The sequence below is a fragment of the Aulonocara stuartgranti genome (genome assembly GCF_965226115.1).
Source record: "Aulonocara stuartgranti genome assembly, chromosome: 14".
Lineage (NCBI taxonomy): Eukaryota > Metazoa > Chordata > Actinopteri > Cichliformes > Cichlidae > Aulonocara > Aulonocara stuartgranti.
In genome coordinates this window covers 21,487,457-21,512,426 of record NC_138950.1, presented here as the reverse complement: position 1 = coordinate 21,512,426, position 24,970 = coordinate 21,487,457, and the positions used below count along the sequence as shown (strand labels likewise).

Genomic DNA, 24,970 nt, shown 5'->3' with positions numbered 1-24,970 from the left:
CACTTTGGGATTATGGGGTTCAATCCAAAGTAAGTTGTAACAGGAAGACGTGGAGTTTAGTGCCAAAGCCATATCAGCATGCTTTATGTGCAACATGCACATCCACAAAGGCAGAGAGAGAGAGAGAGAGAGAGAGTGAGGGGGGGGAGAGGGGGAGAGAGAGACATGTATTGAGAGAAGAAACTCTTCTGTGAAGCATGAAAAGCATTCACAAGTACACTGAGTGAAGCACAGCAGTGCCGTTTTGAAGCCCTCATACTCGTTTTTCTTCTCCTTTTATTTTCTTTGCTGTCAGCTGTCTGACTTCTACTTTAAAGACCGCCTTCTTTAGATGCTCTAGCTGGCAACCTTTGACCCCGGGACAATGGAATTATCACTGATGTCTGCACAGGTAAGGAAACAGAAATATGGTTATCCATATAAGCTCTCACTTTATGATTTTTAGAAGGATATTTAAAAAGGTTTTTTTTTTTTTTTACTAAAGAGGAGATAACGAGATACTGGATCATGGTAGAAACTGATTGAGACAATGTGATTTTAGAAGAGAGCACTCCCATCAGGATAAAAATGTGTCATCATAAGACAAAGAGGTAACACTGTTATAATACTTCCCCTGTAATGAAATGGAATTTCACTGTATTTTGTTTGAAATTAATATGTATTTATATTTACCTAGAAGTACTTAAAGGATGATTTGCTACCCTAGAATAGGGTACACAAATTATACTGTAAGAAATTTGAAGTACTGCATAAATTCTGGGCAATTTTGCTTAAAACAAACAATATTTCCCAGTCTTTCGTCATAAGTACACTGTACGATATGGAGTGGCTTAACCTTGGCTTCCATGTGTTTTACAAGCATGAAGAAACCTCTGTCTGAAAGTTAAATTTAAACCACAACAGTGGAAGAAAAGAAAAAACCGAGTTAGAATCAGCTCCATCATTATAAAGTCACGTAGACCAAATTTTTACAGGTATTTCTTTTCTTGTAAGCTGAAAAACAAGAATAGTCCTTATCACATTTTAATTAGTAAAATAAAAGTACAGAGACGAATAGAAAAACCCATCATACACAACAACCTAATGAATCTAAAGGTGTAAAAAGGCAAAGTGAATCCACTCCATAGTACAGTGTACTTTTGATGTCAGATGGGGAAATATTACCATTAAACTGCACACTATTACTGTAATAAATTTTTAAATATTTAAATTTCCTTATAGTATTGATTCGTTTAAAGTAAAAACCTGATTTGTGACCCCCTTACTCTTACCTTTAAGAATTTGTAGGTAAATATAATGAAATTGTAATTTAAAATTAACAGTGGAATTCCATTTAATTACAGGGGACCTATGCCTTTCGATGACCTTTATTAAAAACTGGTTATCATTTAGAACAACTTTGCACTCATTTACAGTGACCATGCCACCAACTTCTGCTACATCCACTGGATTCCCTGGCTGTAGTGGTCAAATGTTCATATGTTGTCCAGTATCAACGCTTTAAAAGCCCACAGCCTGATCTCATAGTAATCAAGGTTTTCCAGACATAGTGTGTTGTAGTGAAATTATTATAAAAGTAGACAAAGTACAGATCCCACACTGTCTACTTTTATCAGCCTTTATTATTACTTGGGAACTGTAGCTACAGTGTGTAGACTGAGTCACTGAATCATTAGAAAACTTTTTGTACACTGAAGAGTACAAAATTGCACATTATTTGTACAATTTTAGACAGAGCAGACATACAGATATGAGTCAGAAGCAGTCTGTGCAGTAGCTTCTCCCAAAGTAGACACGCGAGCAAGGACTCACGCTTGATTTAAACAACTGAGTCACATCAGCGCTGCTTTTTTCTCGTCTTTCTGCCAATTCTTAACAAAGTGGAGTGAAGTATCCATGAGCCATACACTCACATGGACTGAAATACAGTTGAGAACAATTTGGGGTACAGCTTTGTTCACAAAGACATCGTTGTCCATGAGGGTACTGCTCACATGACTCAAACTGAATGCATATTCCTTTGCTGTATGTTGATTTGCCTTCAAGTGTTATAATTTAAAAAATCACATCACTGTCAGATAGAGGGCTTTCCATTTTCAGGATGCATGAATGAAGCAGTTTTTGCACATCAGCAACTCAACATTTTACTTTTTATCCAGTGAAGCTTTCCAGTCCACTAAGTTCATTTAAAAGTCTTTCATTAAAATAGCATCCAAAGAACAACATGCTTACAAAAATAAGAACTTGGACTTTTTTCTTTAAAGGTTAACACAGCAGCCTCTATCCTGTTACTCTGAATCATGAAAGAATATTCTTCTCTCATTTTTTCCCAGCCTCTGAATTATGATCTTGAGCTTTAGCTATAACCTGAGGGCAATGTTTTATGTTGCAGTAGTGACCCGTTTGGGTATTGGAGGGCTATAAAGCCTACAGATGTGTTTTGCAATATGTCCACAGGCTTTTAAGTGCAAGCACAGTAAAACTCCTATTATCACTGAATGTGCTCTTTGAGGAACTGAGTCACTTTTACTGTAGTGCTTTATTTGCAATAGGAAGCATCTATAGTGCATCTCCAAAGATGATCTTTTTACTTTTTTCATAAGAAAATATTTGAGTAACTAGGCTGTCTATTAGCTTGTCTTTTTTAAAAAAAAAATCATAATTATTTAATGGCAAATATAAAATAGATACATCTTTCTTTATGTGGAAAGGATAAATTAACTTACAGATATGACGGGTCATTTTTAAAGGATTTTTTTTAAGGACTAAATAGTGTTATTGACAGTTAGAAACCATTTTTTTTACATGTCTTTGGACAAAATGTAAAAAAAGATAGTGGTTGTGACAGCATTCATTCATAACAGACACAGTTTAATAGACTCCCGATGAAATATGCCACAGAAGTATTTATTTATCACATCTGAAAACCTGCTGTTTGGGGAAATAAATAATTTTTCCAATTTGGCAAAAATAGCTTTCATATATCAAACAGTATGATGCAAAGGCACAAAGAGGAGATGTCACTGTATCACACACAGTAGTTTTGGAGATTGGGTACCTATTTCCTGATGGGTACCCTGTTGTGCAAAGTCTCCTGTTACCATCTGCTTATGGGCACTAAATCAACACACCCTCAGTGCAAAGACATGCTCAAGTAATGGCAACAGAAGCTCAAAGCTTTTCCACACAGCTGGTTAGACTTTCTGCATGTGTGCTGTAGGTTAAAATATAAACTCTTTCAACCAATAATAAACAGTTTTATATCCCTCAATTGAGTGGTAGTTCCCTTTAATCCTCTACTCATTGAGCTTCTCTGCTCCAGACGTGAACTCTGTCTGGCTGAAGGAGTTTGATGGAAAGCCTCATCTGATAGCCATCTGTTCTTAGATAGTTCATCAGATGTGCTCAATGTGTGGTCTTTAATCACCCCACACTAACTGTCAGTGTTGCAACATCGTCGCTACCTTAAAACCACGCATCTCCAAAACTTTGTTAAGAAAAGAACGTATTTTCAAGTGAAAGGCTCAAAGGTCATAACTGAGCTGATGAAGGATGTAAATATAATGTTTCCACTACATTAAATATGGCACAAAATATAGTGGCAAAGAAATCAGTTTCATAATCCGCCTAATTCAAGGTTGACCTTTCAGAAGAGTTAAAAGAAAAAGGAAACAAGTGAAATGTTTTTTTCAATATGTATTTGTCAAATCCTGTAGATGCTGCGTGTCCTTGAGCAGCAAACCTCCAAGACTGCTCCTCTGTTGACCCTTTTCCTCTCTTTCAATCCCAACCCCCTTTTTTTCTTTCTGGGAGTGACTGTTAGACTGTTCTTAATTAAGCAATGCCAATCAAAGTGTGTGCGATGTAAATATAGGTCAGATTACCATCTGCTAAAGAGTTTATCAGATGCTTCGGAGCGACATCTGCGTAGCACACACAGCAAATTGGATCCATCACGAGCAGCTCGTTCTTCCAGTTCATCCAAAACAAAGAAACATGGATCAGATTTTCGTATTGCTTTGTTTAACAAATAAGTTACCCACATTCATACAGTGATCTATACAGAACTACAGGGCTGTAAAGTAAAGCATGTATGTAATACTGAGAACTAAAACTACTAATACGTTTGCTGTTCTGCCTGAATACACATTTATGACCAAAATATGTGATCATACTTTTTTTTGTATTTTGTTTTCAGCATTAAGAAGTTCCCTGTTACTGATGTCCAGTTGTCCAGTACTGAGGACAAGTAAAACTACATTAATCTAAGTAGTTTAACTGCAATCATATTTGATATTTTTTAAAATAATGATCAATATAGGACCACAATAGGAAGGGAATTAGTTTTTTTTTTTTTAAGTATCACATCTTCTCTCCTGGAATTGAACCCCACTTTCTTTTCAGGCATGCCCAGGCAGCACATTAGTCAAACAGCTGCCACCCGTTACTTGACCTCTGCGTAAAGCATATGTCATCAGTATTCAGGGCTCACATCATCCCAAACAACATGGCAAAGAATCACAACGGCCTTAACAAATACGTGACATTGGCAGCATCATCGACTGCACATGTGACTGCTGGACTTGCACAAGACATTTTTGTGTTATAGTGAATTTATTCACACACACACACACACACACACACACACACACACACACACACACACACACACACACACACACACACACACACACACACACACACACACACACAATATCTATCTATCTATCTATCTATCTATCTATCTATCTATCTATCTATCTATCTATCTATCTATCTATCTATCTATCTATCTATCTATCTGTATGTGTGTATATAAACTAAGTAAAGCTTTTTTTTATACATAGCTTAGGTTTACCAAACTACATTTAGCTCCAAGCCATGTTTGGTGTTGTTCATTTCATCCGGTGTGAATTATTTGGTAGTCTGTGCTTTTAAAGTGTTTTCTCAGCCGTGTTTTGTCAGCAAAAATGAGTGAGGAAGTTTGAAAGTGAAGCTGTATATAAACAGTTTCTGTAGCAGTTACACTAGCGAGTCATGCATTTCTTTAATACCCAGACTTTCTATTTATCAGACGCTGAACTGCTGACATGAATCGTTCTGTAATATTTTGCTTTTCCACTAACTTTCTGACCAACTTCTACAACTTCTTGACCCCTACTGTGTAAAGGTTGCAAAGCAGTACTTCATATATATTATGACAGAGCATGATCATGTACTACAGAGCAGGTTCTGTCTTGACATAAAGATGGAAAAAGCATTAAGCGTTAAGGTAGCATGCACTATAAATATGGAGCGAGCTTCCAGAGAAAACTTCTGTAGTGTCTTATTTTTTGCCTTGGTTCTTTATTTTTACATTTCCTTTAAACTGGGTTCCTTGATTTTAATATACTTTACAAGGTTTTATGTTTTGCACTTTAAAGGTGTTTTAATTTTTTTATGCAATTATTATGTAATTATGTAAATCCAAACTAGCCATTGTGTATGAAATGTGCCTACAAAGTTTCTTTGTTTCTACTTTGTGTGCTTCACATTGTTTGGGAAGTCTTTTTGTTGATTTCAAAGAATGTCTGTATGTCGTTTAACATTGCATGAAGCACCTCACGTGTTTGTTCCTTCAGCACAGGGTTGAGATAGCCTTGAGAAATAACTTAAGTCATGACAAATAAAGGCACGGAGGGGAGGACACATAAATGCCCTGCGGCGTACTATAACCTCTGTGATGCTTTATTCATTCACAATGGTTGGCATGATAGATTAGTATCACACGTCAGACATGAGACAGGATGGACACAACTGCACATTGCTACATAAATAATTCAACTGTCAACTCACACTTCACCTTAGAAACTTGATAATTAACTTCTGATGAACAGTTCCTATTTCCTATCTTCTATTTAAGTTTAGACTTGATATATGCAATGAACATGTCATTGCCTAAATGTATGCTTTAATATATATATATTAGGGGTGCAACGATACACAAAATTCACGGTTCGGTTCGATTCGATACTTTGGTGACATGGTTCAATATTTTTTCGATACAAAAAATGTTCATGCTTTTTTAATTTGTCATTTATTAAAATTATAAATATATATTTTAACTCAAAAGTACAGTTTTAAATTTAATGTTGCTGAAACAACAAAATAAAAAAAAAATCTATCTGATTGAGAAATCACTCATCTTTGGAAAAGAGAGTTTATTACAGAGAAATGGCTCTTTCCAAAATAAAAGCTATACTATACGCTTCTTCTGGGCAGCATATTAAACATATCAGGTCCCCATAAGGAGAATCATGTGCTAACGGCTGTCTAAATGACTCGGTTAAAGTTTGTAGCATGCATGCTTGTTGTTTTTGTCTGCTTCCACTTGTCTTTACACTAGGATGATGTCGGCGTAAATGTGTAGTCATATTCGTTGTGTTCCCACTATTGTCAGCGTTAATCTCATTAAAATGACATTAACGCCATAACGCGGCAAATCTCCGTTAACAAGTTACCGTGGATCACCCTGTGCGTGGGGCTGGACGCCGTCAACACATTAACAAGCTAACTGCGCTAATGCACTAGTTCCCACAAATTGAGCATTGCGTGGCACATCCAACATACTGTTTTACTTTTGTCCATGACGCACTTACCATCAGGGTCACGCTTCACATGGAGACCAAGATAGTTCCAAACACCAGATCTGAATGAGAGTGGGGGAGGTTCAATTTCAGGTAGCGTTGAGGTAGTTGCCATGTTGCAACGAGCTTAGCTCCTGTTTTGCTAGCTTGCGCTGCGCTTAGTGGATCTTCACGCGACAGTGCAGCCTAGGCGGAGTAGTCAAACGCAGATCCACTGAGCGCTCAACACAGACAGCATCGTCAGAAGAAAAGTTGATAAAATAAATAAAAAAAATTGTATTGTTCGATACATATGCGTACCGAACCGAAAGCACTGTATCGAACGGTTCAATATCGATACGAGTATCGTTGCACCCCTAATATATATATATACATATATATATATATATATATATATATATATATATATATATATATATATATATATATATATATATATATATATATAATATGAGGGATTAAAGTGGATTTGACAGGTGGGCTGATCATAAAGTAATGCAAGCTCCTGGAGATTTTTCTTTGTGTACAGGCAGTAATCAGCTGTGCTGTTACTTCAGTATTCACTGCTCTTTATGGACTCGCCTAACTGACTTTAACAAAATATAAGTAGATGTTTCACAAGATATATGGCTGATTTTCAACCCCTAGACACATGAAATTAATATAAAATTTTTCAAGTTATTTATTATTTATGTAACTCAATATTGACCATGAACACCACAGCCTGCTCTGCACCAATCCAACACAGTGCATTACTGTAAGCTGTACAACAATACTGCAAACTAAATAGTTTAGCCTGCATTAAACTATATCAGACTCCCTAAAACTTTCATGCAGCCTTTGAATAACACAAAATTTAGATACTTCAATTTGATATAAAAAAAAAATTAATAATCACAATGTAGAATCAAATATCTTATTTAAAAACTATAAATAAATGAGGGCATCAGATGTAAGATTTAAATTTCCTTACCTTTTTAAAATAAAAATTAATAATAATCTTTCTAACATATCCTCAATCTTCATCTCTCAGTGTTGCACCTCTTTGTCTCCCTGGGAAATTCCGGTTTTGGACATTTTGTGACAAATTGCAAAAATGGTTTGGATGTTTGGTGATATTTTTTGAGCTGTTCGAAAAGTTTCATTTGAAATTACAGCCCATAAAAATGTTACTCCTTTTATGCTCACTCCTCCTCTGTAGCACTTGCTATTTATTGATGCAGAGCAACCGAAGCTTCATTTACATCTTCACCTGGAACTTTGGATATGGAACAATTGATGTATTAAAGGTGTAAGTGGACCATGTTTTGTCATTATTTTCTTATTCCTGGGCAAGTATCAAGATGCTATCGTGCTGGAAGCAACTCCTGGCTAGAGCACATGGAAAAAAGCAATCATTCGACAGTGTTGTGCATTAGACCGTCTAACAGTGTTCTGTATCATTCTGGTCTGCGTTTATTCACATTACCGAGGCTTTAAATGTTAATGCAGTGACGTGTTTCATTCATTTTCTATGATATCTTGGCAGTGTAGTATAATCTCCGGTGCAATATTTCAGTGTTTCCTTTTATGTATTACATTATAACTTGGCTTCATACAACCGTCAGAAGCATTCCTGATAAGGTCAGATGACCTATGAGGTAACACATTCAGTAATTCATGTACATGTGATTTTGTTACATGGCAGCGTGACTTGGTTGTTCAAGTGATAACAAGACCAGGATTCACGATGATGGTTGAGTGCAGAGGAGTTCACATGGCGTGCTCCCTGTGAACTCCTCTGCGCTCAAACATCATCATGAATAGGAAAAAGACTAAAATACGAACATAATCAGATTATATAATCAAAGGTCACCATCAGTAACACACTACAACGGCAGGGAATCAAATCCCGCAGTGCCAGACGTGTTCCGCTGCTGAAGCCAGTGCATGTCCAGGCCCGTCTGAAGTTTGCCAGAGAGCACATGGATGATACAGCAGAGGATTGGGAGAATGTCATGTGGTCAGATGAAACCAAAGTAGAACTTTTTGGTATAAACTCAACTCGTCGTGTTTGGAGGAAGAAGAATACTGAGTTGCATCCCAAGAACACCATACCTACTGTGAAGCATGGGGGTGGAAACATCATGCTATGGGGCTGTTTTTCTGCCAAGGGGACAGGACGACTGATCCGTGTTAAGGACAGAATGAATGGGGCCATGTATCGTGAGATTTTGAGCCAAAACCTCCTTCCATCAGTGAGAACTTTGAAGATGAAACGAGGCTGGGTCTTCCAACATGACAACGATCCAAAACACACCGCCCGGGCAACAAAGGAGTGGCTCCGTAAGAAGCATTTGAAAGTCCTGGAGTGGCCTAGCCAGTCTCCAGACCTCAACCCCATAGAAAATCTGTGGCGGGAGTTGAAAGTCCGTGTTGCTCGGCGACAGCCCCAAAACATCACTGCTCTCGAGAAGATCTGCATGGAGGAATGGGCCAAAATACCAGCTACTGTGTGTGCAAACCTGGTAAAGACCTATAGTAAACGTTTGACCTCTGTTATTGCCAACAAAGGTTATGTTACAAAGTATTGAGTTGTATTTTTGTTATTGACCAAATACTTATTTTCCACCCTGATTTACGAATAAATCCTTTACAAATCCTACCATGTGAATTCATGGATTTTTTTTTCACATTCTGTCTCTCACAGTTGAAGTGTACCTCTGGTGCAAATTACTGACCTCTGTCATCATTTTAGGTGGGGGAACTTGCACAATCGGTGGCTGACTAAATACTTTTTTGCCCCACTGTATTTAACTGATAAATTCAGTTAAATCCTTTAATCCTTTTTTGCAATTGAATGCATAAGTGACATTAAGTTACACTACCTATACTGTATGTGTGTGTGTCTGAAGCACACAATAACTGAGTGAATGCTGCTCTTTGTTTGTCAGTCAGGATTTGAAGCCTCCAGCAAAACTAAGCAAAGATTCAACCAGCCATAAGAGCAGGCTCTTCTGCAGAGTACTCGCACTTGCTCATCACCGAGTGCGGTCATCTCTTTTTTTCTTTCTCTCGTCTTCTTGCTCATTTTGTTTCTTTTCCCCCTCTCCTCGCACAATTGCTGCTTCAATTCTTATCATGAATTCATTCAGCTAAAGTTCGCCTTAGACATTTCTTCTCATCACATGGCTCATTAACTTATAAATTATGGAAATTATTTTCAGCTGCATACTACATTTTGATTTAGTTTGCTTGGTGTCATTTATTTCAGGGCAAACCATCATGTCTTGGGTGTGATTTAAAATGAACTCAGTTAAACTAGGTTTGTCTCAAAGGCTCTAAGGCTTGTTGCAAGCAGGAGACAATATCAGCAGGTCTGTAAAACTCTACAAATGTAATTTAATGATTTGCATATATTGTACCTTTTTGATCTTTTATTCTTTTAATCACAGAATAATAACCCAGTGCCGTGGCCTCAGAACCATAAGCCACTCAAGCTTGCTTTATTACTCCATTTGATTATTTATTTATTTAAATTATCTTGTGTAGTAAAACTGAGACTTGTGATCAGGTAAAGTTGGGTGTGCTCAGGGTGGTAGCTGGTAGTAGGTGTGAGTGTCAGCATGAGTTGTCAATGTTAGCCCTGATGACCTGTCCAGGTTATACCTCAGCTCTTGACCTGACAACTGGGATAGACTCCAGATCTCCCAAGACACCGAATTAGAACAACATGGATAGATGGCTGGAGAAAGACTGTATCAAAGAACTGGTTCATTTTGAATATTATTTTCTTTTCTATGCATCTCTGACATTTTTTAAAATAAGCATTTCCATTACTGAACAAATATCAGATTTATTATTAAAGAATAACATCATGTAGCCAATAAGTACATTTTTAGGTAGAAATGTTTGCTGGTTCATCAGATATAAATCCTCTATAGATTGCATGTTTAAAATGCTCTGGATCATGCTAACTAACCTGTGCCTATTAGCGAGAGCCTCTTCAGTTACAGAAGTGTTTTGGGGGGAGATTCTACAGATCTAATGTATAGATAACACATTATAACATTCCTTATATAATAAAACCATGCAGAAAATGCCTAGTGAGGGTACAGAGCAGTCCAGAGCTAACTGTGCAAACTTTATCAATAAAGAAGTAGCTAAGCATCATTTTCATCTGTATTTTCTTCCCCTTCCTCTGCTTTCACTGCCTGTAATTTTATGACAGATGTTTCACAAAGAAGATGAACAGCTGGATGCTGTGAGGCTGTTTATTCAGCCTTTTATTTTTCTCTCTTCTGTCTCTCCTTCTCTCTTCCCCTTTTTCTTCCATCCATGTTTTTCTCTTAAATAAGTACCACATGGACCAAAGATCCCAGTTATGGCAATATCTAACCTGTCAAAGGTGAAATGAAAACATAATCTTCCCAGTCTTTAAAGATATTGCATATAAAGCTGAAACACACTTTAAATATAAAGATACACTACGTCTCTGAAGACGAATATCTAATAAAACATCTGTGAGTATGGACCTCTTTATTCTCTCCATCTTTTTTCTCTTCACTTCAATCCCCTCTAATTTTAGATAACTGTGCGCTTTCAGTGATTGATGAATGCGTGTTTCTGCAGCATATGTGTGTGCATTCATTTGTGTCTTGTGTGTACATGAGTGTGGGATTACAAAAGGCGCTTTCTCTATTTGCCCTCAGTGTAGAAGCACATTACATAACTTTATAAACCATGCCTGTCCTGGACACATATACATTTACACGTGTATGCAACCACACAGTCACACAGAATAAAGCTTTATATCTACATAGGCATGCATTTCCTGCACCTGTTCATTTAGAGCAGAGACAAGCAAATGAATGCCAACACATATGCTCATGCAGAAACATAAAGGCTACACATGTGCTTCCTCACTCTAAGCAACAACAGGATGCACATGCAGATGGGCACAGAGAGTAGACTCAAATGCCAACGTATTCTAAGCAGATGAACAGAAGAAATCTCTAATTCTAATATATATAGATATATCTCGGCAGTACTACAAGTCCTGCAGCACTATACGCTACATCATCTAGGGAGGGACGATACTATCACGCTTTGAATTAAGAGAGTAAAGTGATGCACAGGGAAATAGGGAGAGATTCATGAAAGGATAGTGGAGGAAAAAATAGCAGGTTAGATGATGTGAGAAGGAAAGCAAAACAGCAATGTGTTAATTTTATGGGTGATGATGTCACTACATTTGAAGAGCGAGAAAGATGTAGAGGAGGTCAAAAGCAGGGCATAAAGATTTGTAGAAGCAGAGGCAGAAGTCTCAGGCAAACATCAGGATAGAGTTAGGAGGATAAAAGTTTACATATTACGGCGTGACGGGTGGGAAGTGAAAAGTTAAGAGGCAGAAGACCTGCTCTGATTCTTGTTTCTTTATTTCTTTGCAAACATCTTCTCTTTCCATTCCTTTACTTGTATGTTTCTGTTTTGGGGCTTGTAACTAATAATATAGTAGTTATTTGTGAATTACTAATTAAGCATTAGTATTAGCGGTTAGCAGTTTTGCATCAAAGCAGAAGGTCTTGGGTTCAAATCCACTGACCTTTCTGTGTGGAGTGTGCATGTCCTGTCTGTGTCTGCATGCCTTCTCTGTGGTTACTCTGGTTTCCTCCCACAGTCCAAAGACATGCATGTTAAGTTAACTGGTGAATCTAAAGTGTAAATCGTTGTCTGTCTCTCTGTGTTGGCCCTTCGACAGACTGGTGACCTGACAGCTGTGACATGCTCCAGACCCATCTTAACCCTGAACTGGATGAGCAGGAGGCACTGTTGCTGTGTATTAGTGCAAATACTTGACCAACCCTTTGTTCATGTTTTAACAAAGAGTACGGCGGTCTTAAACAATGACTGAGACAACTTGCATGTTGAGACAGTTGTCTTCTGCATGGATTCACAGAGCATGACGCACACAAGCTGCGAGACATGCTATCTTACACACATGTTCTCTAATTTGTGCATATGGCTTCACTCGTACATGCAGATGAATGCTGTTAATATTTGTACACGAGCTCCCGAAATGCCAACATGCATTTGACTAAGCAAGCTGAGTCGAATGCCGAGTGCTCACAGTGCCGCTGGTTCAAATCTGTTAGTGGATGCATCTCAAACCTCCGCCCTATTGCTCTTCTCATTTGCGGCTGAACAACATCATTTTTCACTTTTCTCGCCGTCCGTCAGGGCTCTCCTTCACTGATACATAAATAGTCTGTCAGAGTGAGGTTAGAAACCTCCAGCTCAGCTGTTTCGGAGATGAAACCACTCCCACCCTTACCCACGCACATTTTTACATCCATACTCTCACAGTGGGATCTCTATAGCTGTCACACACACGCACATGCTCTCACAGTGTACACTCATCTCTCACTTTCACTGGAAAGGATACCTCTCTCTCTCTGTCTCTCTCTCTCAGTGTATACTGTGTCTCTCTCAGATGCAGTTAGGTCTCTCATTCTCATGAAGCGCAGCTCCTCTCTGTTTCTGGATGCACTCTAAGTCAGAGCGTAGGACGAGACAGACCGCATCCTAAGAACTGGTTTCTTTCTTCGCATACAGCCGGCAGTAGGTACAACTCTCTGTTTTCATACTTTCTTTCTAGCTTGTTTGTCATTATATGGTGTGTTTTAGATACATCGATTTTTGTATAAGGATTCCTGGAATCACTTGGAAACTTTTAATCACTCGTATGATCTTAATGGAGATTGCTCTTGGTATCAAAAGCATGACAAAATGTCCCGTGCATCAGATGCAAGGCATGTTAAACTTGGACGAATTTACAGACACTTACAGAGGATCAAGCATGTGTAAGGTGCATTCTCAAATTCAGTATCCCAGCAGCTTTGCACTTGACTTGTTTTGTTACTTTAGAGCGTTTGAGAGTGAACAAGAAGGTGATCTGTATTTTCAGGACCAGCAACAGGCTGAATATGATTGTCTATTTGTTGAGAGTTAGATATGCATTAAGATTATGTTTATTTATGTATTTTAATTTAGGGTTCTATTTAGCTTTTTTCTTGACTGAAGGTGTGTTTCTATCACTGCTAAATCACTTTCTCACTCTGAGTGTGATTGGTGATTGGTATTTCTTCTAGATGTGTGTGGTCTGTAATTAAATCTCAGTTATCTAGTACTCAGTCCGTGCGGTATCCAGTTAGAAGAGGATTAACCTCACTTATTATATGACTTAATTTGCAACATTTCTATTGCAGTTATATCATACTGATCAAGATACAGTTATATATCAGCGTATTTGTGGAGATGAATTCTGCAGATGAATTTAAAGCTGTTTTTTATACCACGCCTACTATAGTATAGTGGCTAAAAAATGAAAGCAAAACAATGAGTTAGATAAATCCAATATTTAACAGAAAATTAACTGAAACAATTCTGATATGGTTCACGATATACACTCAATGTCTTTCTTTAGATTTCTTTATTTACAGTTTGCAGTACAAGCTTAGATTTTTCTAGATCTTATAATGCACAATCCAGAAATAAACACAGTCGTTTTTAGCTGGAGACACATACAATTCTGAGATTGGGACACAGTGAAAATGTTGAGCTAAAGTGTGAAAAAACAGCACTTGAAGTAAAACTATGAAGATGCTGTAGCACTGAAAGACGTCACTTCCTTATATAACTTTAATGTGACTGAACAGATTGCTGCCTTTTCACACTGCTCAGTGCAGTGACTGTAAGCTTGTTGTGTGTGAGAGTAGATGTGTGGTTAAGTGTGTGTGGCTGGTTGTATGTAAAAACACTGCTGAAAAGTATTGTATTTGTAGTACAATACTGCAGTGGATGTCTTTGGTTCACATCTAAGAGCACAGCATTTGCATGTGCCGCGGTTCATTAATTCATTAATTTGTCGAATCCTTTCTCGTGTCGCCACAGGCTTTTAATATCAGATTTTCCATCCAAAGACTGAGCTTTTTTTCTCAAATAAACAAATAAAGGTAAAATGAAAAAAAAAAGAACTAAAATCAGAAATTAGATCTTAATGTGTTAGCACCCATACAGTACGACCCGACTTCCACTTTCAGTTGACCACGCGGAGTCATAGCGTACAGTATATGAAACTATTTGAATTCAGACTGTGTCATCCTAAAAACAAACTCATTATATCTTTGGATAATTTGTCCTCCAACCATGTGGTGTAATAACACTTGCTCATGCTCATGCTGCTTTTCTTGATGACCTTTTCCTTTTACTCGCAGAATAAGACACTGCCTCTGGGCACAGACTTTCTAATGAAAAAGTGAGCGATTTCACCACTCCCACTGTTACAGTATGCTTTGCCTTCATTTTATACATATATATATATATATATATATATATATATATATATATATATATATTAGGGGTGCAACGATACACAAAATTCACGGTTCGGTTCGGTTTGATACTTTGGTGACATGGTTCAATATTTTTTCGATACAAAAGAAAAGTTCATGCCTTTTTAATTTGTCATTTATTAAAATTATAAATATATATTTTAACTCAAAAGTACAGTTTTTAAATTTAATGTTGCTGAAACAACAAAATAAAAAACAAAACAAATCTATCTAATCGAGAAATCACTCATCTTTGGAAAAGAGTCGAGCGCAGATCCACTGAGCTCTCAACACAGACAGCATCGTCAGAAGAAAAGTTGATAAAATAAATAAAAAAATTTGTATTGTTCAATACATATGTGTATCGAACCGAAAGCACTCTATCGAACGGTTCAGTATCGATACGAATATCGTTGCACCCCTATTATATATGTATATGGTTAGATTTTCTGTATGATTAGACTGCATGTTGCTTGGTTTATGATAAATTTCTCCAAACCTGCATTCACTTGTGAAAAATCCCAGGAGGCAGTTTTAATTAAATATAGATATTAGATGGCGTCTGTGGGCACTCACAAAGTTTTCTCATAAATTATGCTGCCACATCTTAATGGTTGCAATGTTTTAAATTCTTCCTTTTTTTCAAGGACGGTATGAAAACATGCAGCTGCTTTTGGATAAGATGAGACAGCTGGGAATGAACGATCGTGTATATTGGAAAACATCATCATACTGTACATACGCTGGATTTAATATGTACACTACAAGCTCTGCGATCTGCTTGGCTGGGACATGTAGCCTAAGCTCTGCTTGATCCCCGTGTGATCAGTGGATTTTTATGCATTGAAATCGAGGATTAGCTGTTTTATACATCATTATGTTCAATATTTGTGCCTGAATCTGGATTTGTTTGGCAGTTTTTTGTCTTTGTGCCCAATAGCTGGTCAAAGAGTGATGAGATACAAAGATAGTTCATGCCAAAAACTAAAATAAAACCAAACAAACATTAAATCTTGTGTACTTTATCTGGTGTGAAGACAGAAGAAGTCTTACTAGTTAAAACTAGCAGGCATTTGAACCATGTTCTCATGTCATGCTTCAAATGACTCTTTGCTCATTCCTCAAAATTAGTGTTTAAACTTCACAAAGGTAAAAATATCTGCTTCCTTGTACAGAAAGCATATTCACTAAACTCAGCTAGAGTTCTCTTGTAAATATTCAGTGATAACGAAGTGAGTTCTTAAAAACAAAAAACAAAAAATGTCTGTATGAGTGAAATTTGCCCTGAAGTCACATCTGGAGTTAGGTCGTAGAGAGGGTAGATGGGGACATAAACGCTGCCTGAAAAGCTCTTGGGGTCAAACTGAACCTGATGTTTGAAACATCCCAGAGCCATAGCTGTGTTCACAGTCACAAAGGTCTGACCTCAGCTGCAGTCACAATGACGCAGCGTCAGAAACATTTGTTCATCGGATGAACGTGACATTTGAAGAGCTACATTCAAATCATCCGTCCCCTATTCCAGTGGGGGTGATCGCAGTGATCAGAAATAAATAACAAACTAATGAGTATAGATAAGAAGTAATGTTTAGTTCTTAAAAATATACTATTGATCAAATAAATGAACATTTCCAGACACAGTCAGATCCGACTCACCTTTTTTGGACAGTCAAGTTTGAACATTATGTTGCTCAGCAATCACAGAACGGCTCCTTAACATGCCTAAATACCTACAAGTCCAAGGGTCAAACTCAGCTGAACTTTTCATCTGTCAGGGTGAAAACTAGAATTATTAATGGTCACTGGGCTGTCTGTTTGTATCGCAGACTGTGCAGTCTCTGCTTTAAGAGTATAAGACACCCTGTGTGGTTGTGTTTGGGTGTTCTGGTGAGTTTGTGAGAAACGTTACAGCGGATTACGCCGACGCATCCTGAGTTTCAACCTCGTGTGCGTGTGTGTCACACCTCCGGGATGAATAGTGACAGCAACATAACCTAAGCAAGTGGCTAAAACTTGAGGTGGCTTGGACCTCATGCGTGTAAATGTGTGCGTAGGGCTGGAAGAAGAGCGTAAACATACATGAGCATGTGCTCGTATTTCTACGAATACTGGCTGCATCTCTTTCCTGTCTGATGGGATAATATGAAAGCCCACAGAGGACAAACACCTCCACCTGAGACTAAAAATGGGATTCATTTTGTGCCTTGTTTGCTTTCTGATTTTCTCTTTCATCCTCTTTGTGTTTGCCTCTGCAGCTTTTAGTAACGTGAAGCATGTGACGGACTGTTAATCCGTCTGAGAATTAATCCCTTTGAGATGCTGCGTTCTCGTCACTGTACGCTAGCTCTCCTGAGACCAGGAGCAGCTGTTTGTTTAACCTGAACAGAAAATATCATTTTCCAGTTGTGCCTTTCATCACTCTATTATTTATGTTGTACTGAAAACGGTGCTCACTTGCAATATTTTTCATTTTTATATCACCAATTCATCACTACATTGTAGGTTAAAGACCTTAAAATATTGCGTACCAGATTAAAACCCTATTTAATCGCATATTTCAGCTTGTCATTCGTTTTGTTGCACCTGACTTTATTAATCACCCAGTTTTGTTTTTCTTTCTCTACTTGCCTGGCAGCAATTCCCGGCTGTGAGCGGGGCCTTCATGGATTCTCCGTACAACGGCAACACGTCCTTGCAGACGTCCACGTCCAACCTCAACGCTGGCTATTCGCGGCCCTCGGAAGCCGAGGATGACGGCAAAGTGTCCAGTGACACCATTTGGCTGTGGATTGCTGTCCTGGCAACAATTGGCAACATAGTGGTGGTGGCTGTGGTTTGTGCCTGTGCCTTCTGACAAAGTAGAAGAGTGGAACAAAAAAATTCTGCTGCTGTCGGACATGGCAACTCTTGTATATTTTGAAAATATACTTTCTCTAGAAATGTTGTAAAATAGCCTTACTTTAAGACTGATCCCATGGATTATTTTTTCTTTTAAATATAAGCATCAGTTTGAATTTTGCAGAGGAATTTGCATGGGAGTCTTTATTCCCACAGCCCCGTCACCCCACTCCTTTTTCAAAACGTAAAATCAGCGATCATATTGAAATAATTAGCTCACAGAATCTTTCTGTTCATTTGTACAGTTCCACAACCACAAAAGGAAAGCAACAATTAAGGTTGTGATATATGTTGGTACAGAAGTTCACTTTAACGTAAAATGTGACGAAATGGCTCATTGGCCAAACTCAGATGACGTGCATGTACATCATGTAGTTTGTTACACGATGCAGGAACTTTTCCCTTTTTTTAAAATTTCCAAAGTGAAAACTACATGTTACAGTTAAAAACAGACCTTTGTTCCCTTATGCAATGCACAGATTTAAAGACATTTCTGCTGTTACCCTTGTTCTGCCTGTTTCTAGAATGCTTCATTTGAGAGCACTATCATAATTCATTGGTTTCCTTTGTGTGTAACCTGTTTAATATGCATTAAAACCATGGCTATGACTCAGTTTTAATCCTGTGCACTTCTTTGTAAACAATTCTGATTGTTAAAGGCCACAGAAACTTGTCCTCGGGCTCGCCCTTTAAAGCTGAAGGACTAAAAGTGTCACAGCGATGTTTATTTTAGCCTCCGTGCAAACAGTGTATTAGCATTTTCTACTAGGCACTGCTACCTGAGCAAAATAGGAAATTTATTATTTATGAGTTATTTATTTTGGACTCTGGACAGAATAAAAGCTATGGTCCTAAAATTGTAGTAATATGCTTGCACGGGTCAGTTATTACGTAAACTGATTTTGAGCTGGTTACTCTGCAGGTTCAGCAGAGGTCAGCGTCACAACCACAAAGGATTAGATAAGATCAAGAGCCTGATCTCTTACGGGGACCAGAAGCCAGAAGGATGTCAACTGTTTGAAGCTTCACACTGATGAGTTAATGGTCAGAGGTTTGAGCAACCAGTGCACCGATGAGTTTTTATTTTTATAATCAGCAAACATACTGCTGGAAACCTGCACAGTAATATGCTTACTGTGATATGACCCATTCCTCTGTGGATTCACATTTTGATGCCTCAGGTTTCCCTCTTTACATTTAGGTTTTCTCTTGGCTTTCTGGAGTCAAGAGTGTAAAGAGTGTTATTTTTATCTTTATGGATGCGCCTTAATGGGAGAAACTCCATTCATTCATACATACATTTCCCCCCATGGTGCTGGAGCCTATTCCAGCTGTGATAGGTTAAGAGGCGGGACACACCCTGGAGAGGTCACCAGTCTAATATCTACTAATACCTGCTAAAATAGTTCCAGATTGATACAAATGAATTCATTCAGTGACTAAAACTGGAGCACAAATGTCTTACATCACTAAAAATGCTCCAAAAGGCACCAGCGAGTCAAGGCCAGTTTAGTGACTAAAATGAACTGAAATGACCCGTAGCAGGGAGCTAGTGGCAGTTTGGGAAACAGCCTATTGCTTAAGAGAGCCAGACTCCTACTGAATCAGTAGGAATTTAGGGACATTTTAGAACTTAAAGAGATCAGTTAATAAAAACAAAATTCTTCACTCTACTTCTTGGAAATTAGATGATATATTGTGCATATTAACATTATGTGTTTACAATGTATAAACATTTGTTTTAGGGTCGGAATATTAACATGTTCAAAATAAGTCTGGGACAAATGGCGTGCCAACTTTATGAGCTACTAATGTGTATATTTTTAGCTTTATAAATATATCTTTCAATCTCTCTCACTACAGCGCCGTATTTACTGTTTGTCCACACTGAAAAATCCAAAGCATGCTTATACTTACAGCAGAGCTGTAATGAACAATCAATTATGTCAGTTTTGAGCTGCAAGAACAACTATGCCATGACTAAAGTGCTTTTTTCATTAGTCAGTGCTCCAGCAAAATCTAGTTGTCCCAGTGTGTTTTCTTTCAAGAAGCTGTGGCACCCTTTAAAAGCCCAGAGGAAAGAAACTCTTTGTAGAAAGAAATGGGGCTCAATGGGATTGAGCAGTGATTTGTTCAAATTTAACAACCAGGAGAGGTCATGCGGAGGCATATCTTTCGGTCAGGGTTACATTTGCCCCATTATGATGATGGTGGATACATCATTTAAAAAGTGTAGTGCCATTTGCTTTCAGCTTCCTTCCAATCACTGAGATTGTTAGAGGAGGAATTAGCTTTGATAAAGGCAACAGCAAAGAAAGAATGACACAAGAGCAGAGAGAGGACAAAGAGATAAGAAATCAGAGAGATGAGGAAAGATCACAAGAGGTCAGAAGTAATGGAAAGAAAGTTGAGACTTGCAAGTTCAGTTAAAAAGAAAAATCTGAGGTTCGCCTGTTTCCAGGATCTGAGGGAAACTCCAGAGTCTGGTGATAAAATGTCACTTAAAGTGAGTCCATTTACATACAAGTAAATGGACTGTATTTATATAGCGCTTTACTAGTCCCTAAGGACCCCAAAGCGCTTTACATATCCAGTCATCCACCCATTCACGCATACATTCACACACTGTTAATGCATTACACAATTATATAAAAAGCAATTAAGGGCTGTTTTACCCAAAATATAATTGCAACCCACAATTTCTCTTAACCTTAATAATGACATAATTTCAGCTAAAAACAGGAAACCAAGGCTACAATATGCACAGTTTACCAGAATTGGACAACAGAAGATTGGAAAAACATTTCCTGGTCTAATACGTTTTTAGGGAAACCATGGACCATGGAAGCACGGCTCCATCCTGCTTTGTACCAACAGTTCAGCTGCTATTGGTGTAATAGTGTGAAGGATAACTGAGCATCATTAAAATGGTAGTAAATATTTCTGCCGACTGCGTCCATCCTTCAGTTATACTTCAATTCAATTTTATTTATATAGCGCCAAATCACAACAACAGTTACCTCAAGGAGCTTTATATTGTACAGTAAATCCTATAATAAGAGATATAGAGAAAAATCCAACAATCATATGACCCCCTGTGAGCAAGCGCTTTGGCGACAGTGGGAAGGAAAAACTCCCTTTTAACAGGAAGAAACCTCCGGCAGAACCAAGCTCAGGGAGGGGCGGCAATCTGCTGCTGCTTAGGGTGAGAGAAGGAAAATGGGATAAAGACATGCTGTGGAAGAGAGACAGAGGTTAATAACAGGTATGATTCAATGCAGAGAAGTGACTGGAAAGGAAAAACTCAATGCATCATGGGAATCCCCCGGCAGCCTACGTCTATTGCAGCATAACTAAGGGAGGATTCAGGGTCACCTGGTCCAGCCCTAACTATATGCTTTAGCAAAAAGGAACGTTTTAAGCCTAATCTTAAAAGTAGAGATAGTGTCTGTCTCCCGAATCCAAACTGGAAGCTGGTTCCACAGAAGAGGGGCCTGAAAACTGAAGGCTCTCCCTCCCATTCTACTTTTAAATACTCTAGGAACAACAAGTAGGCCTGCAGAGCGAGAGCGAAGTGCTCTAATGGGGTGGTATGGTATTATAAGTTTATTAGGGTAAGATGAGGCCTGTTATTTAAGACCTTGTATGTGAGGAGCAGGATTTTGAATTCAATTCTGGATCTGGAGCCAATGAAGGGAAGCCAATACAGGAGAAATCTGCTCTCTCTTTCAGGTCCCTGTCAGGACTCTTGCTGCAGCATTTTGGATTAGCTGAAGGCTTTTCAGCGAGTTTTTTGGACATCCTGATAATAATGAATTACAGTAGTCCAGCCTGGAAGTAATAAACGCATGAACTAGTTTTTCAGCGTCACTCTGAGATATTTCTAATTTTAGAGATGCTGCGCAAATCAGCAGTCTTACATATTTGTTTAATATGTGCGTTGAAGGACATGTCCTGGTCAAAAATGACTCCAAGGTTCCTCACAGCGTTACTGGAGGCCGAGGTAATGCCATCCAGAGTAAGAATCTGGTTAGATACAATATTTCTAAGCTTTTCAGGGCCGAGTACAATAACCTCAATTTAATCTGAATTAAGAAGCAGAAAGTTAGCGGCCATCCAGGTCTTTATGTCTTTAAGACATTCCTGCAGTTTAACTAATTGGTGTGTGTTATCTGAGTACTTAGTTATCAACATGCTGTTGTGCACTATGTAGTTTTAACCCATCAGTTTTTTGTCTTTAATTGCATGTGTTTCTACATATGCATGTGTTTGCATGTGCATCTCAGCATCTCTCTGTTAAAGATTTAGTCTAGAGTGAATTGCGTCATTGTCCTGTCAGTCCTCAGCAGACTAATGAGCTGTAATGTGCCTCTTGAGCTTCCTACTCATTTAAAATAATAACTTTTTCACTTCCTTGCTTGATTATCCTAGAGGGAAGTGTTTCCCCACAGGCTTTAGATCGGTCACAGCAGATCAGCTCTCTGTGGCTAACTTTATTATTTGCAGAGAGAGCTGCCAGAGTCCAGAGAGAACAAAAAGAACAGAAATGAGAAAGACTTTGTCATGATAGTCATCAGAGGCAAAAAGGCGATGAGTGACACAAAAAGTAAAAGAGGAATATGTGGATGGGAAAGGGAAGATAATGAAGGTGGAAATGCATCGTGCTCATTTCTTGGCATTAATAAACTGACTTCAGACACCTGACAAGGAAAGAGACACTGGATAGGAGTGAGAGAGGAAATGAGAGGATAAGTGCGATGATGGATTAGAGGAGACAAAGGAAAAATGGGAAGAGGTAGTGTGAGGAGGATGATTTTTGAAAGAGTGGTAGTCATTATCAACCATGTCATGTCGGGTGGGAATGAGAATAAATTAGTAATAATTAAAACTTTAAAGTGAGATTATGGCAAGAAAAAAATCTAGTGGGGTAAAAAAATAAACGTTATGTTTGTAAAGGAAAGTACCCAATTATATAGCACATAAAGGCCGGCTGGCACATTCATGCTATTCTAATTTTCTTCTTTTCATTTTAAAGCTTGGACCTACAGTATTAGCCCAAAAGATATCAGTATGTTCTTACCCAGTGATAACAAGCTTAGCCTGACTCATCTGATTCCACAAAGACATATAAACTTATATATAACGGAAACCCACCAGATAGGAAGGCTCTTTGGCTGTCTTTGTCAACATCTTCATCCTACTTTCTAATTCCCAGTGCTTAGTAACTCCAATCTCTTAACTACATGAAAATCCTTTAACTACACGTGTTTAATGTAAATGTCAAATATTCTGATGTCACACGTTTTCTCTTGCTGTTATTGTGCTGAGCGATCCCTATACTGTAGATTGCTATAGAAAAAGAGGTAGCATAAATAGGCTCCCTTGCATTGCTCATTTGCAGCAAGTAAAATTAAATACATCCTCCACACTAGACATGAACCCAAGATGGCAGCATAACAAGCTAAATGATCCATAAAACTGAAGCGCAAGAGGAACCGAGCAGCTGGGGTTCATCTCAGCTCCTTGCAGAGTCTGACCCTGAATATATCAGCTCGAGGGTTTTGCCCTGTCAGCAGGGTTAAGTCAGGTTAACTGGCAACCTTTTTCTTACTGTAAGCCTTATTCTTGCCTAGCTCGATTAGTATAGTTTACATATTTCTCTTATCTCCTTTTGAGAGGAGCCTAAAGTGTTATTAACTACTATGATGAGAATTTAAAAAGCTCAATTGGTGTTGCATAATATACACCGTGGTCTATTCCTCCTTTGTGTCACGCTGTACCCTCTGTTCTTCCCCTTTCATCCCTTTCTCTGTCATCTCTCACATCCCTCCTTTCATGCATGCGAGGCACCAGACCGTGAAATCCACATTGTGAAACCCCTCTTTTGTACACACACACACACACACACACACACACACACACACACACACACACACACACACACAGAGTCCTGACCAGACCCCTGACTCGTAACATTTTTTTCGTCTCGATTTCGTCGTAACTCAGATTTTACTAATTTTGCGACAAAGCTGGTCTCACCGCGATGTGAGGAAAACCTAAATCACATAAACCTTTTAACAAATAAACAATAAAAAAACTATAGGGGTCAATTTCCCTTTAAACTTCAACTTTTAACCTTTGGCTGAATATCGTTGGCTCCTGCATGTTCTCTGTATACTGGAGAAGCGCTTAATGAAAGAGTTTGGACAGAAAACAAAAGTGCTGTTTTCATTTAAAAAATTGAAAAACTGGGAAACTACAGAGTAGCTTTGATTCCCTTTACTTTCCTGGATCACGTACCATTTCATGGAAATACATTCATGTCTTGATGACCGACTTCAACATGAAAAAAATGAACACTTTTGCATCATGAATGATTATTACAGTACTATTACTGTTGCAGAGAACACATATTATGCACAATGTGATGGTGTGGGATGCTTAGAGGATGAATGGACAAAAGAATGGTGAAGAATAACAACTGTCTGATTACAGATGTTCAACAAAGGTTATCTTTGCTGACATGTAAACACTTCTATTCGCAGCTGTGACGAGGACCAACAACTTGAAAATCCATTTCCTTTCTATTACAATACTGACTACAATTTTGCTGTCTGGAAAAGACTATTAAAACATCTGACTCAAATGATGAAGCCATTTATTTGTCACTTGCAATTGCCTGCAGCAAAATTGGACCTCTTCTGACCATACATACAATACACAAACATCACATCAGGTAGACAGGTCAGAACAGGTAGCATAAAGAAAAACAATCAAATGTACAAAACAATAGGGGGATGGAGGAGAGACAAAGAGAACTCTTGTTAGACTGACCTCCTAGTAGGAAATCAGTATGAGAACAGAAAAACCAAAAATGGCAGTAGATGTAGTGGTGTGTGTGTTTTATTTTTAATTAAACCTAGTAGTCCAGTAGTCATGCTACTAAGATTTAAATTTGAAGACCACTTTGAAATGTGTAAAGTTGAACTGGTAAATTTTGATGTAACTTACAGATCCTTTTTCAAAATATGCCCCAAAACACAAAAATACCCAGCCAACACACACATGTGGGGC

The 24,970-nt window shown here is 38.2% G+C and overlaps 1 protein-coding gene across 3 annotated transcripts; it reads left to right on the top strand.

Annotated features, from left to right (window-relative positions):
- The first annotated feature begins 207 nt into the window (after positions 1 to 207).
- LOC309687380 (uncharacterized protein C14orf132) lies at positions 208 to 18,505 on the top strand. Of its 3 annotated transcripts, none has more exons than XM_082502302.1 (2): positions 208 to 391; positions 17,634 to 18,505. In XM_082502302.1, exons 1-2 carry the CDS (start codon positions 365 to 367, stop codon positions 17,850 to 17,852), a joined length of 246 nt encoding a protein of 81 aa, XP_082358428.1. In that variant the 5' UTR covers positions 208 to 364; the 3' UTR covers positions 17,853 to 18,505. The 3 variants fall into 3 exon arrangements, 1 of the variants encoding a protein (XP_082358428.1); XR_014270730.1 differs by lacking the exon at positions 208 to 391 and adding an exon at positions 12,993 to 13,230 and having other exon boundaries at positions 17,634 to 17,746; XR_014270731.1 differs by lacking the exon at positions 208 to 391 and adding an exon at positions 12,993 to 13,226 and having other exon boundaries at positions 17,634 to 17,736.
- Positions 18,506 to 24,970: the final 6,465 nt, after the last annotated feature.

Bases quoted from the DNA above. Each gene is read 5' to 3' on its own strand.
- LOC309687380 (XM_082502302.1), top strand. From the start codon at position 365: ATGGAATTATCACTGATGTCTGCACAG. The intron at 392-17,633 runs GTAAGGAAACAG...CTTGCCTGGCAG, and splicing joins TATCACTGATGTCTGCACAG to CAATTCCCGGCTGTGAGCGG.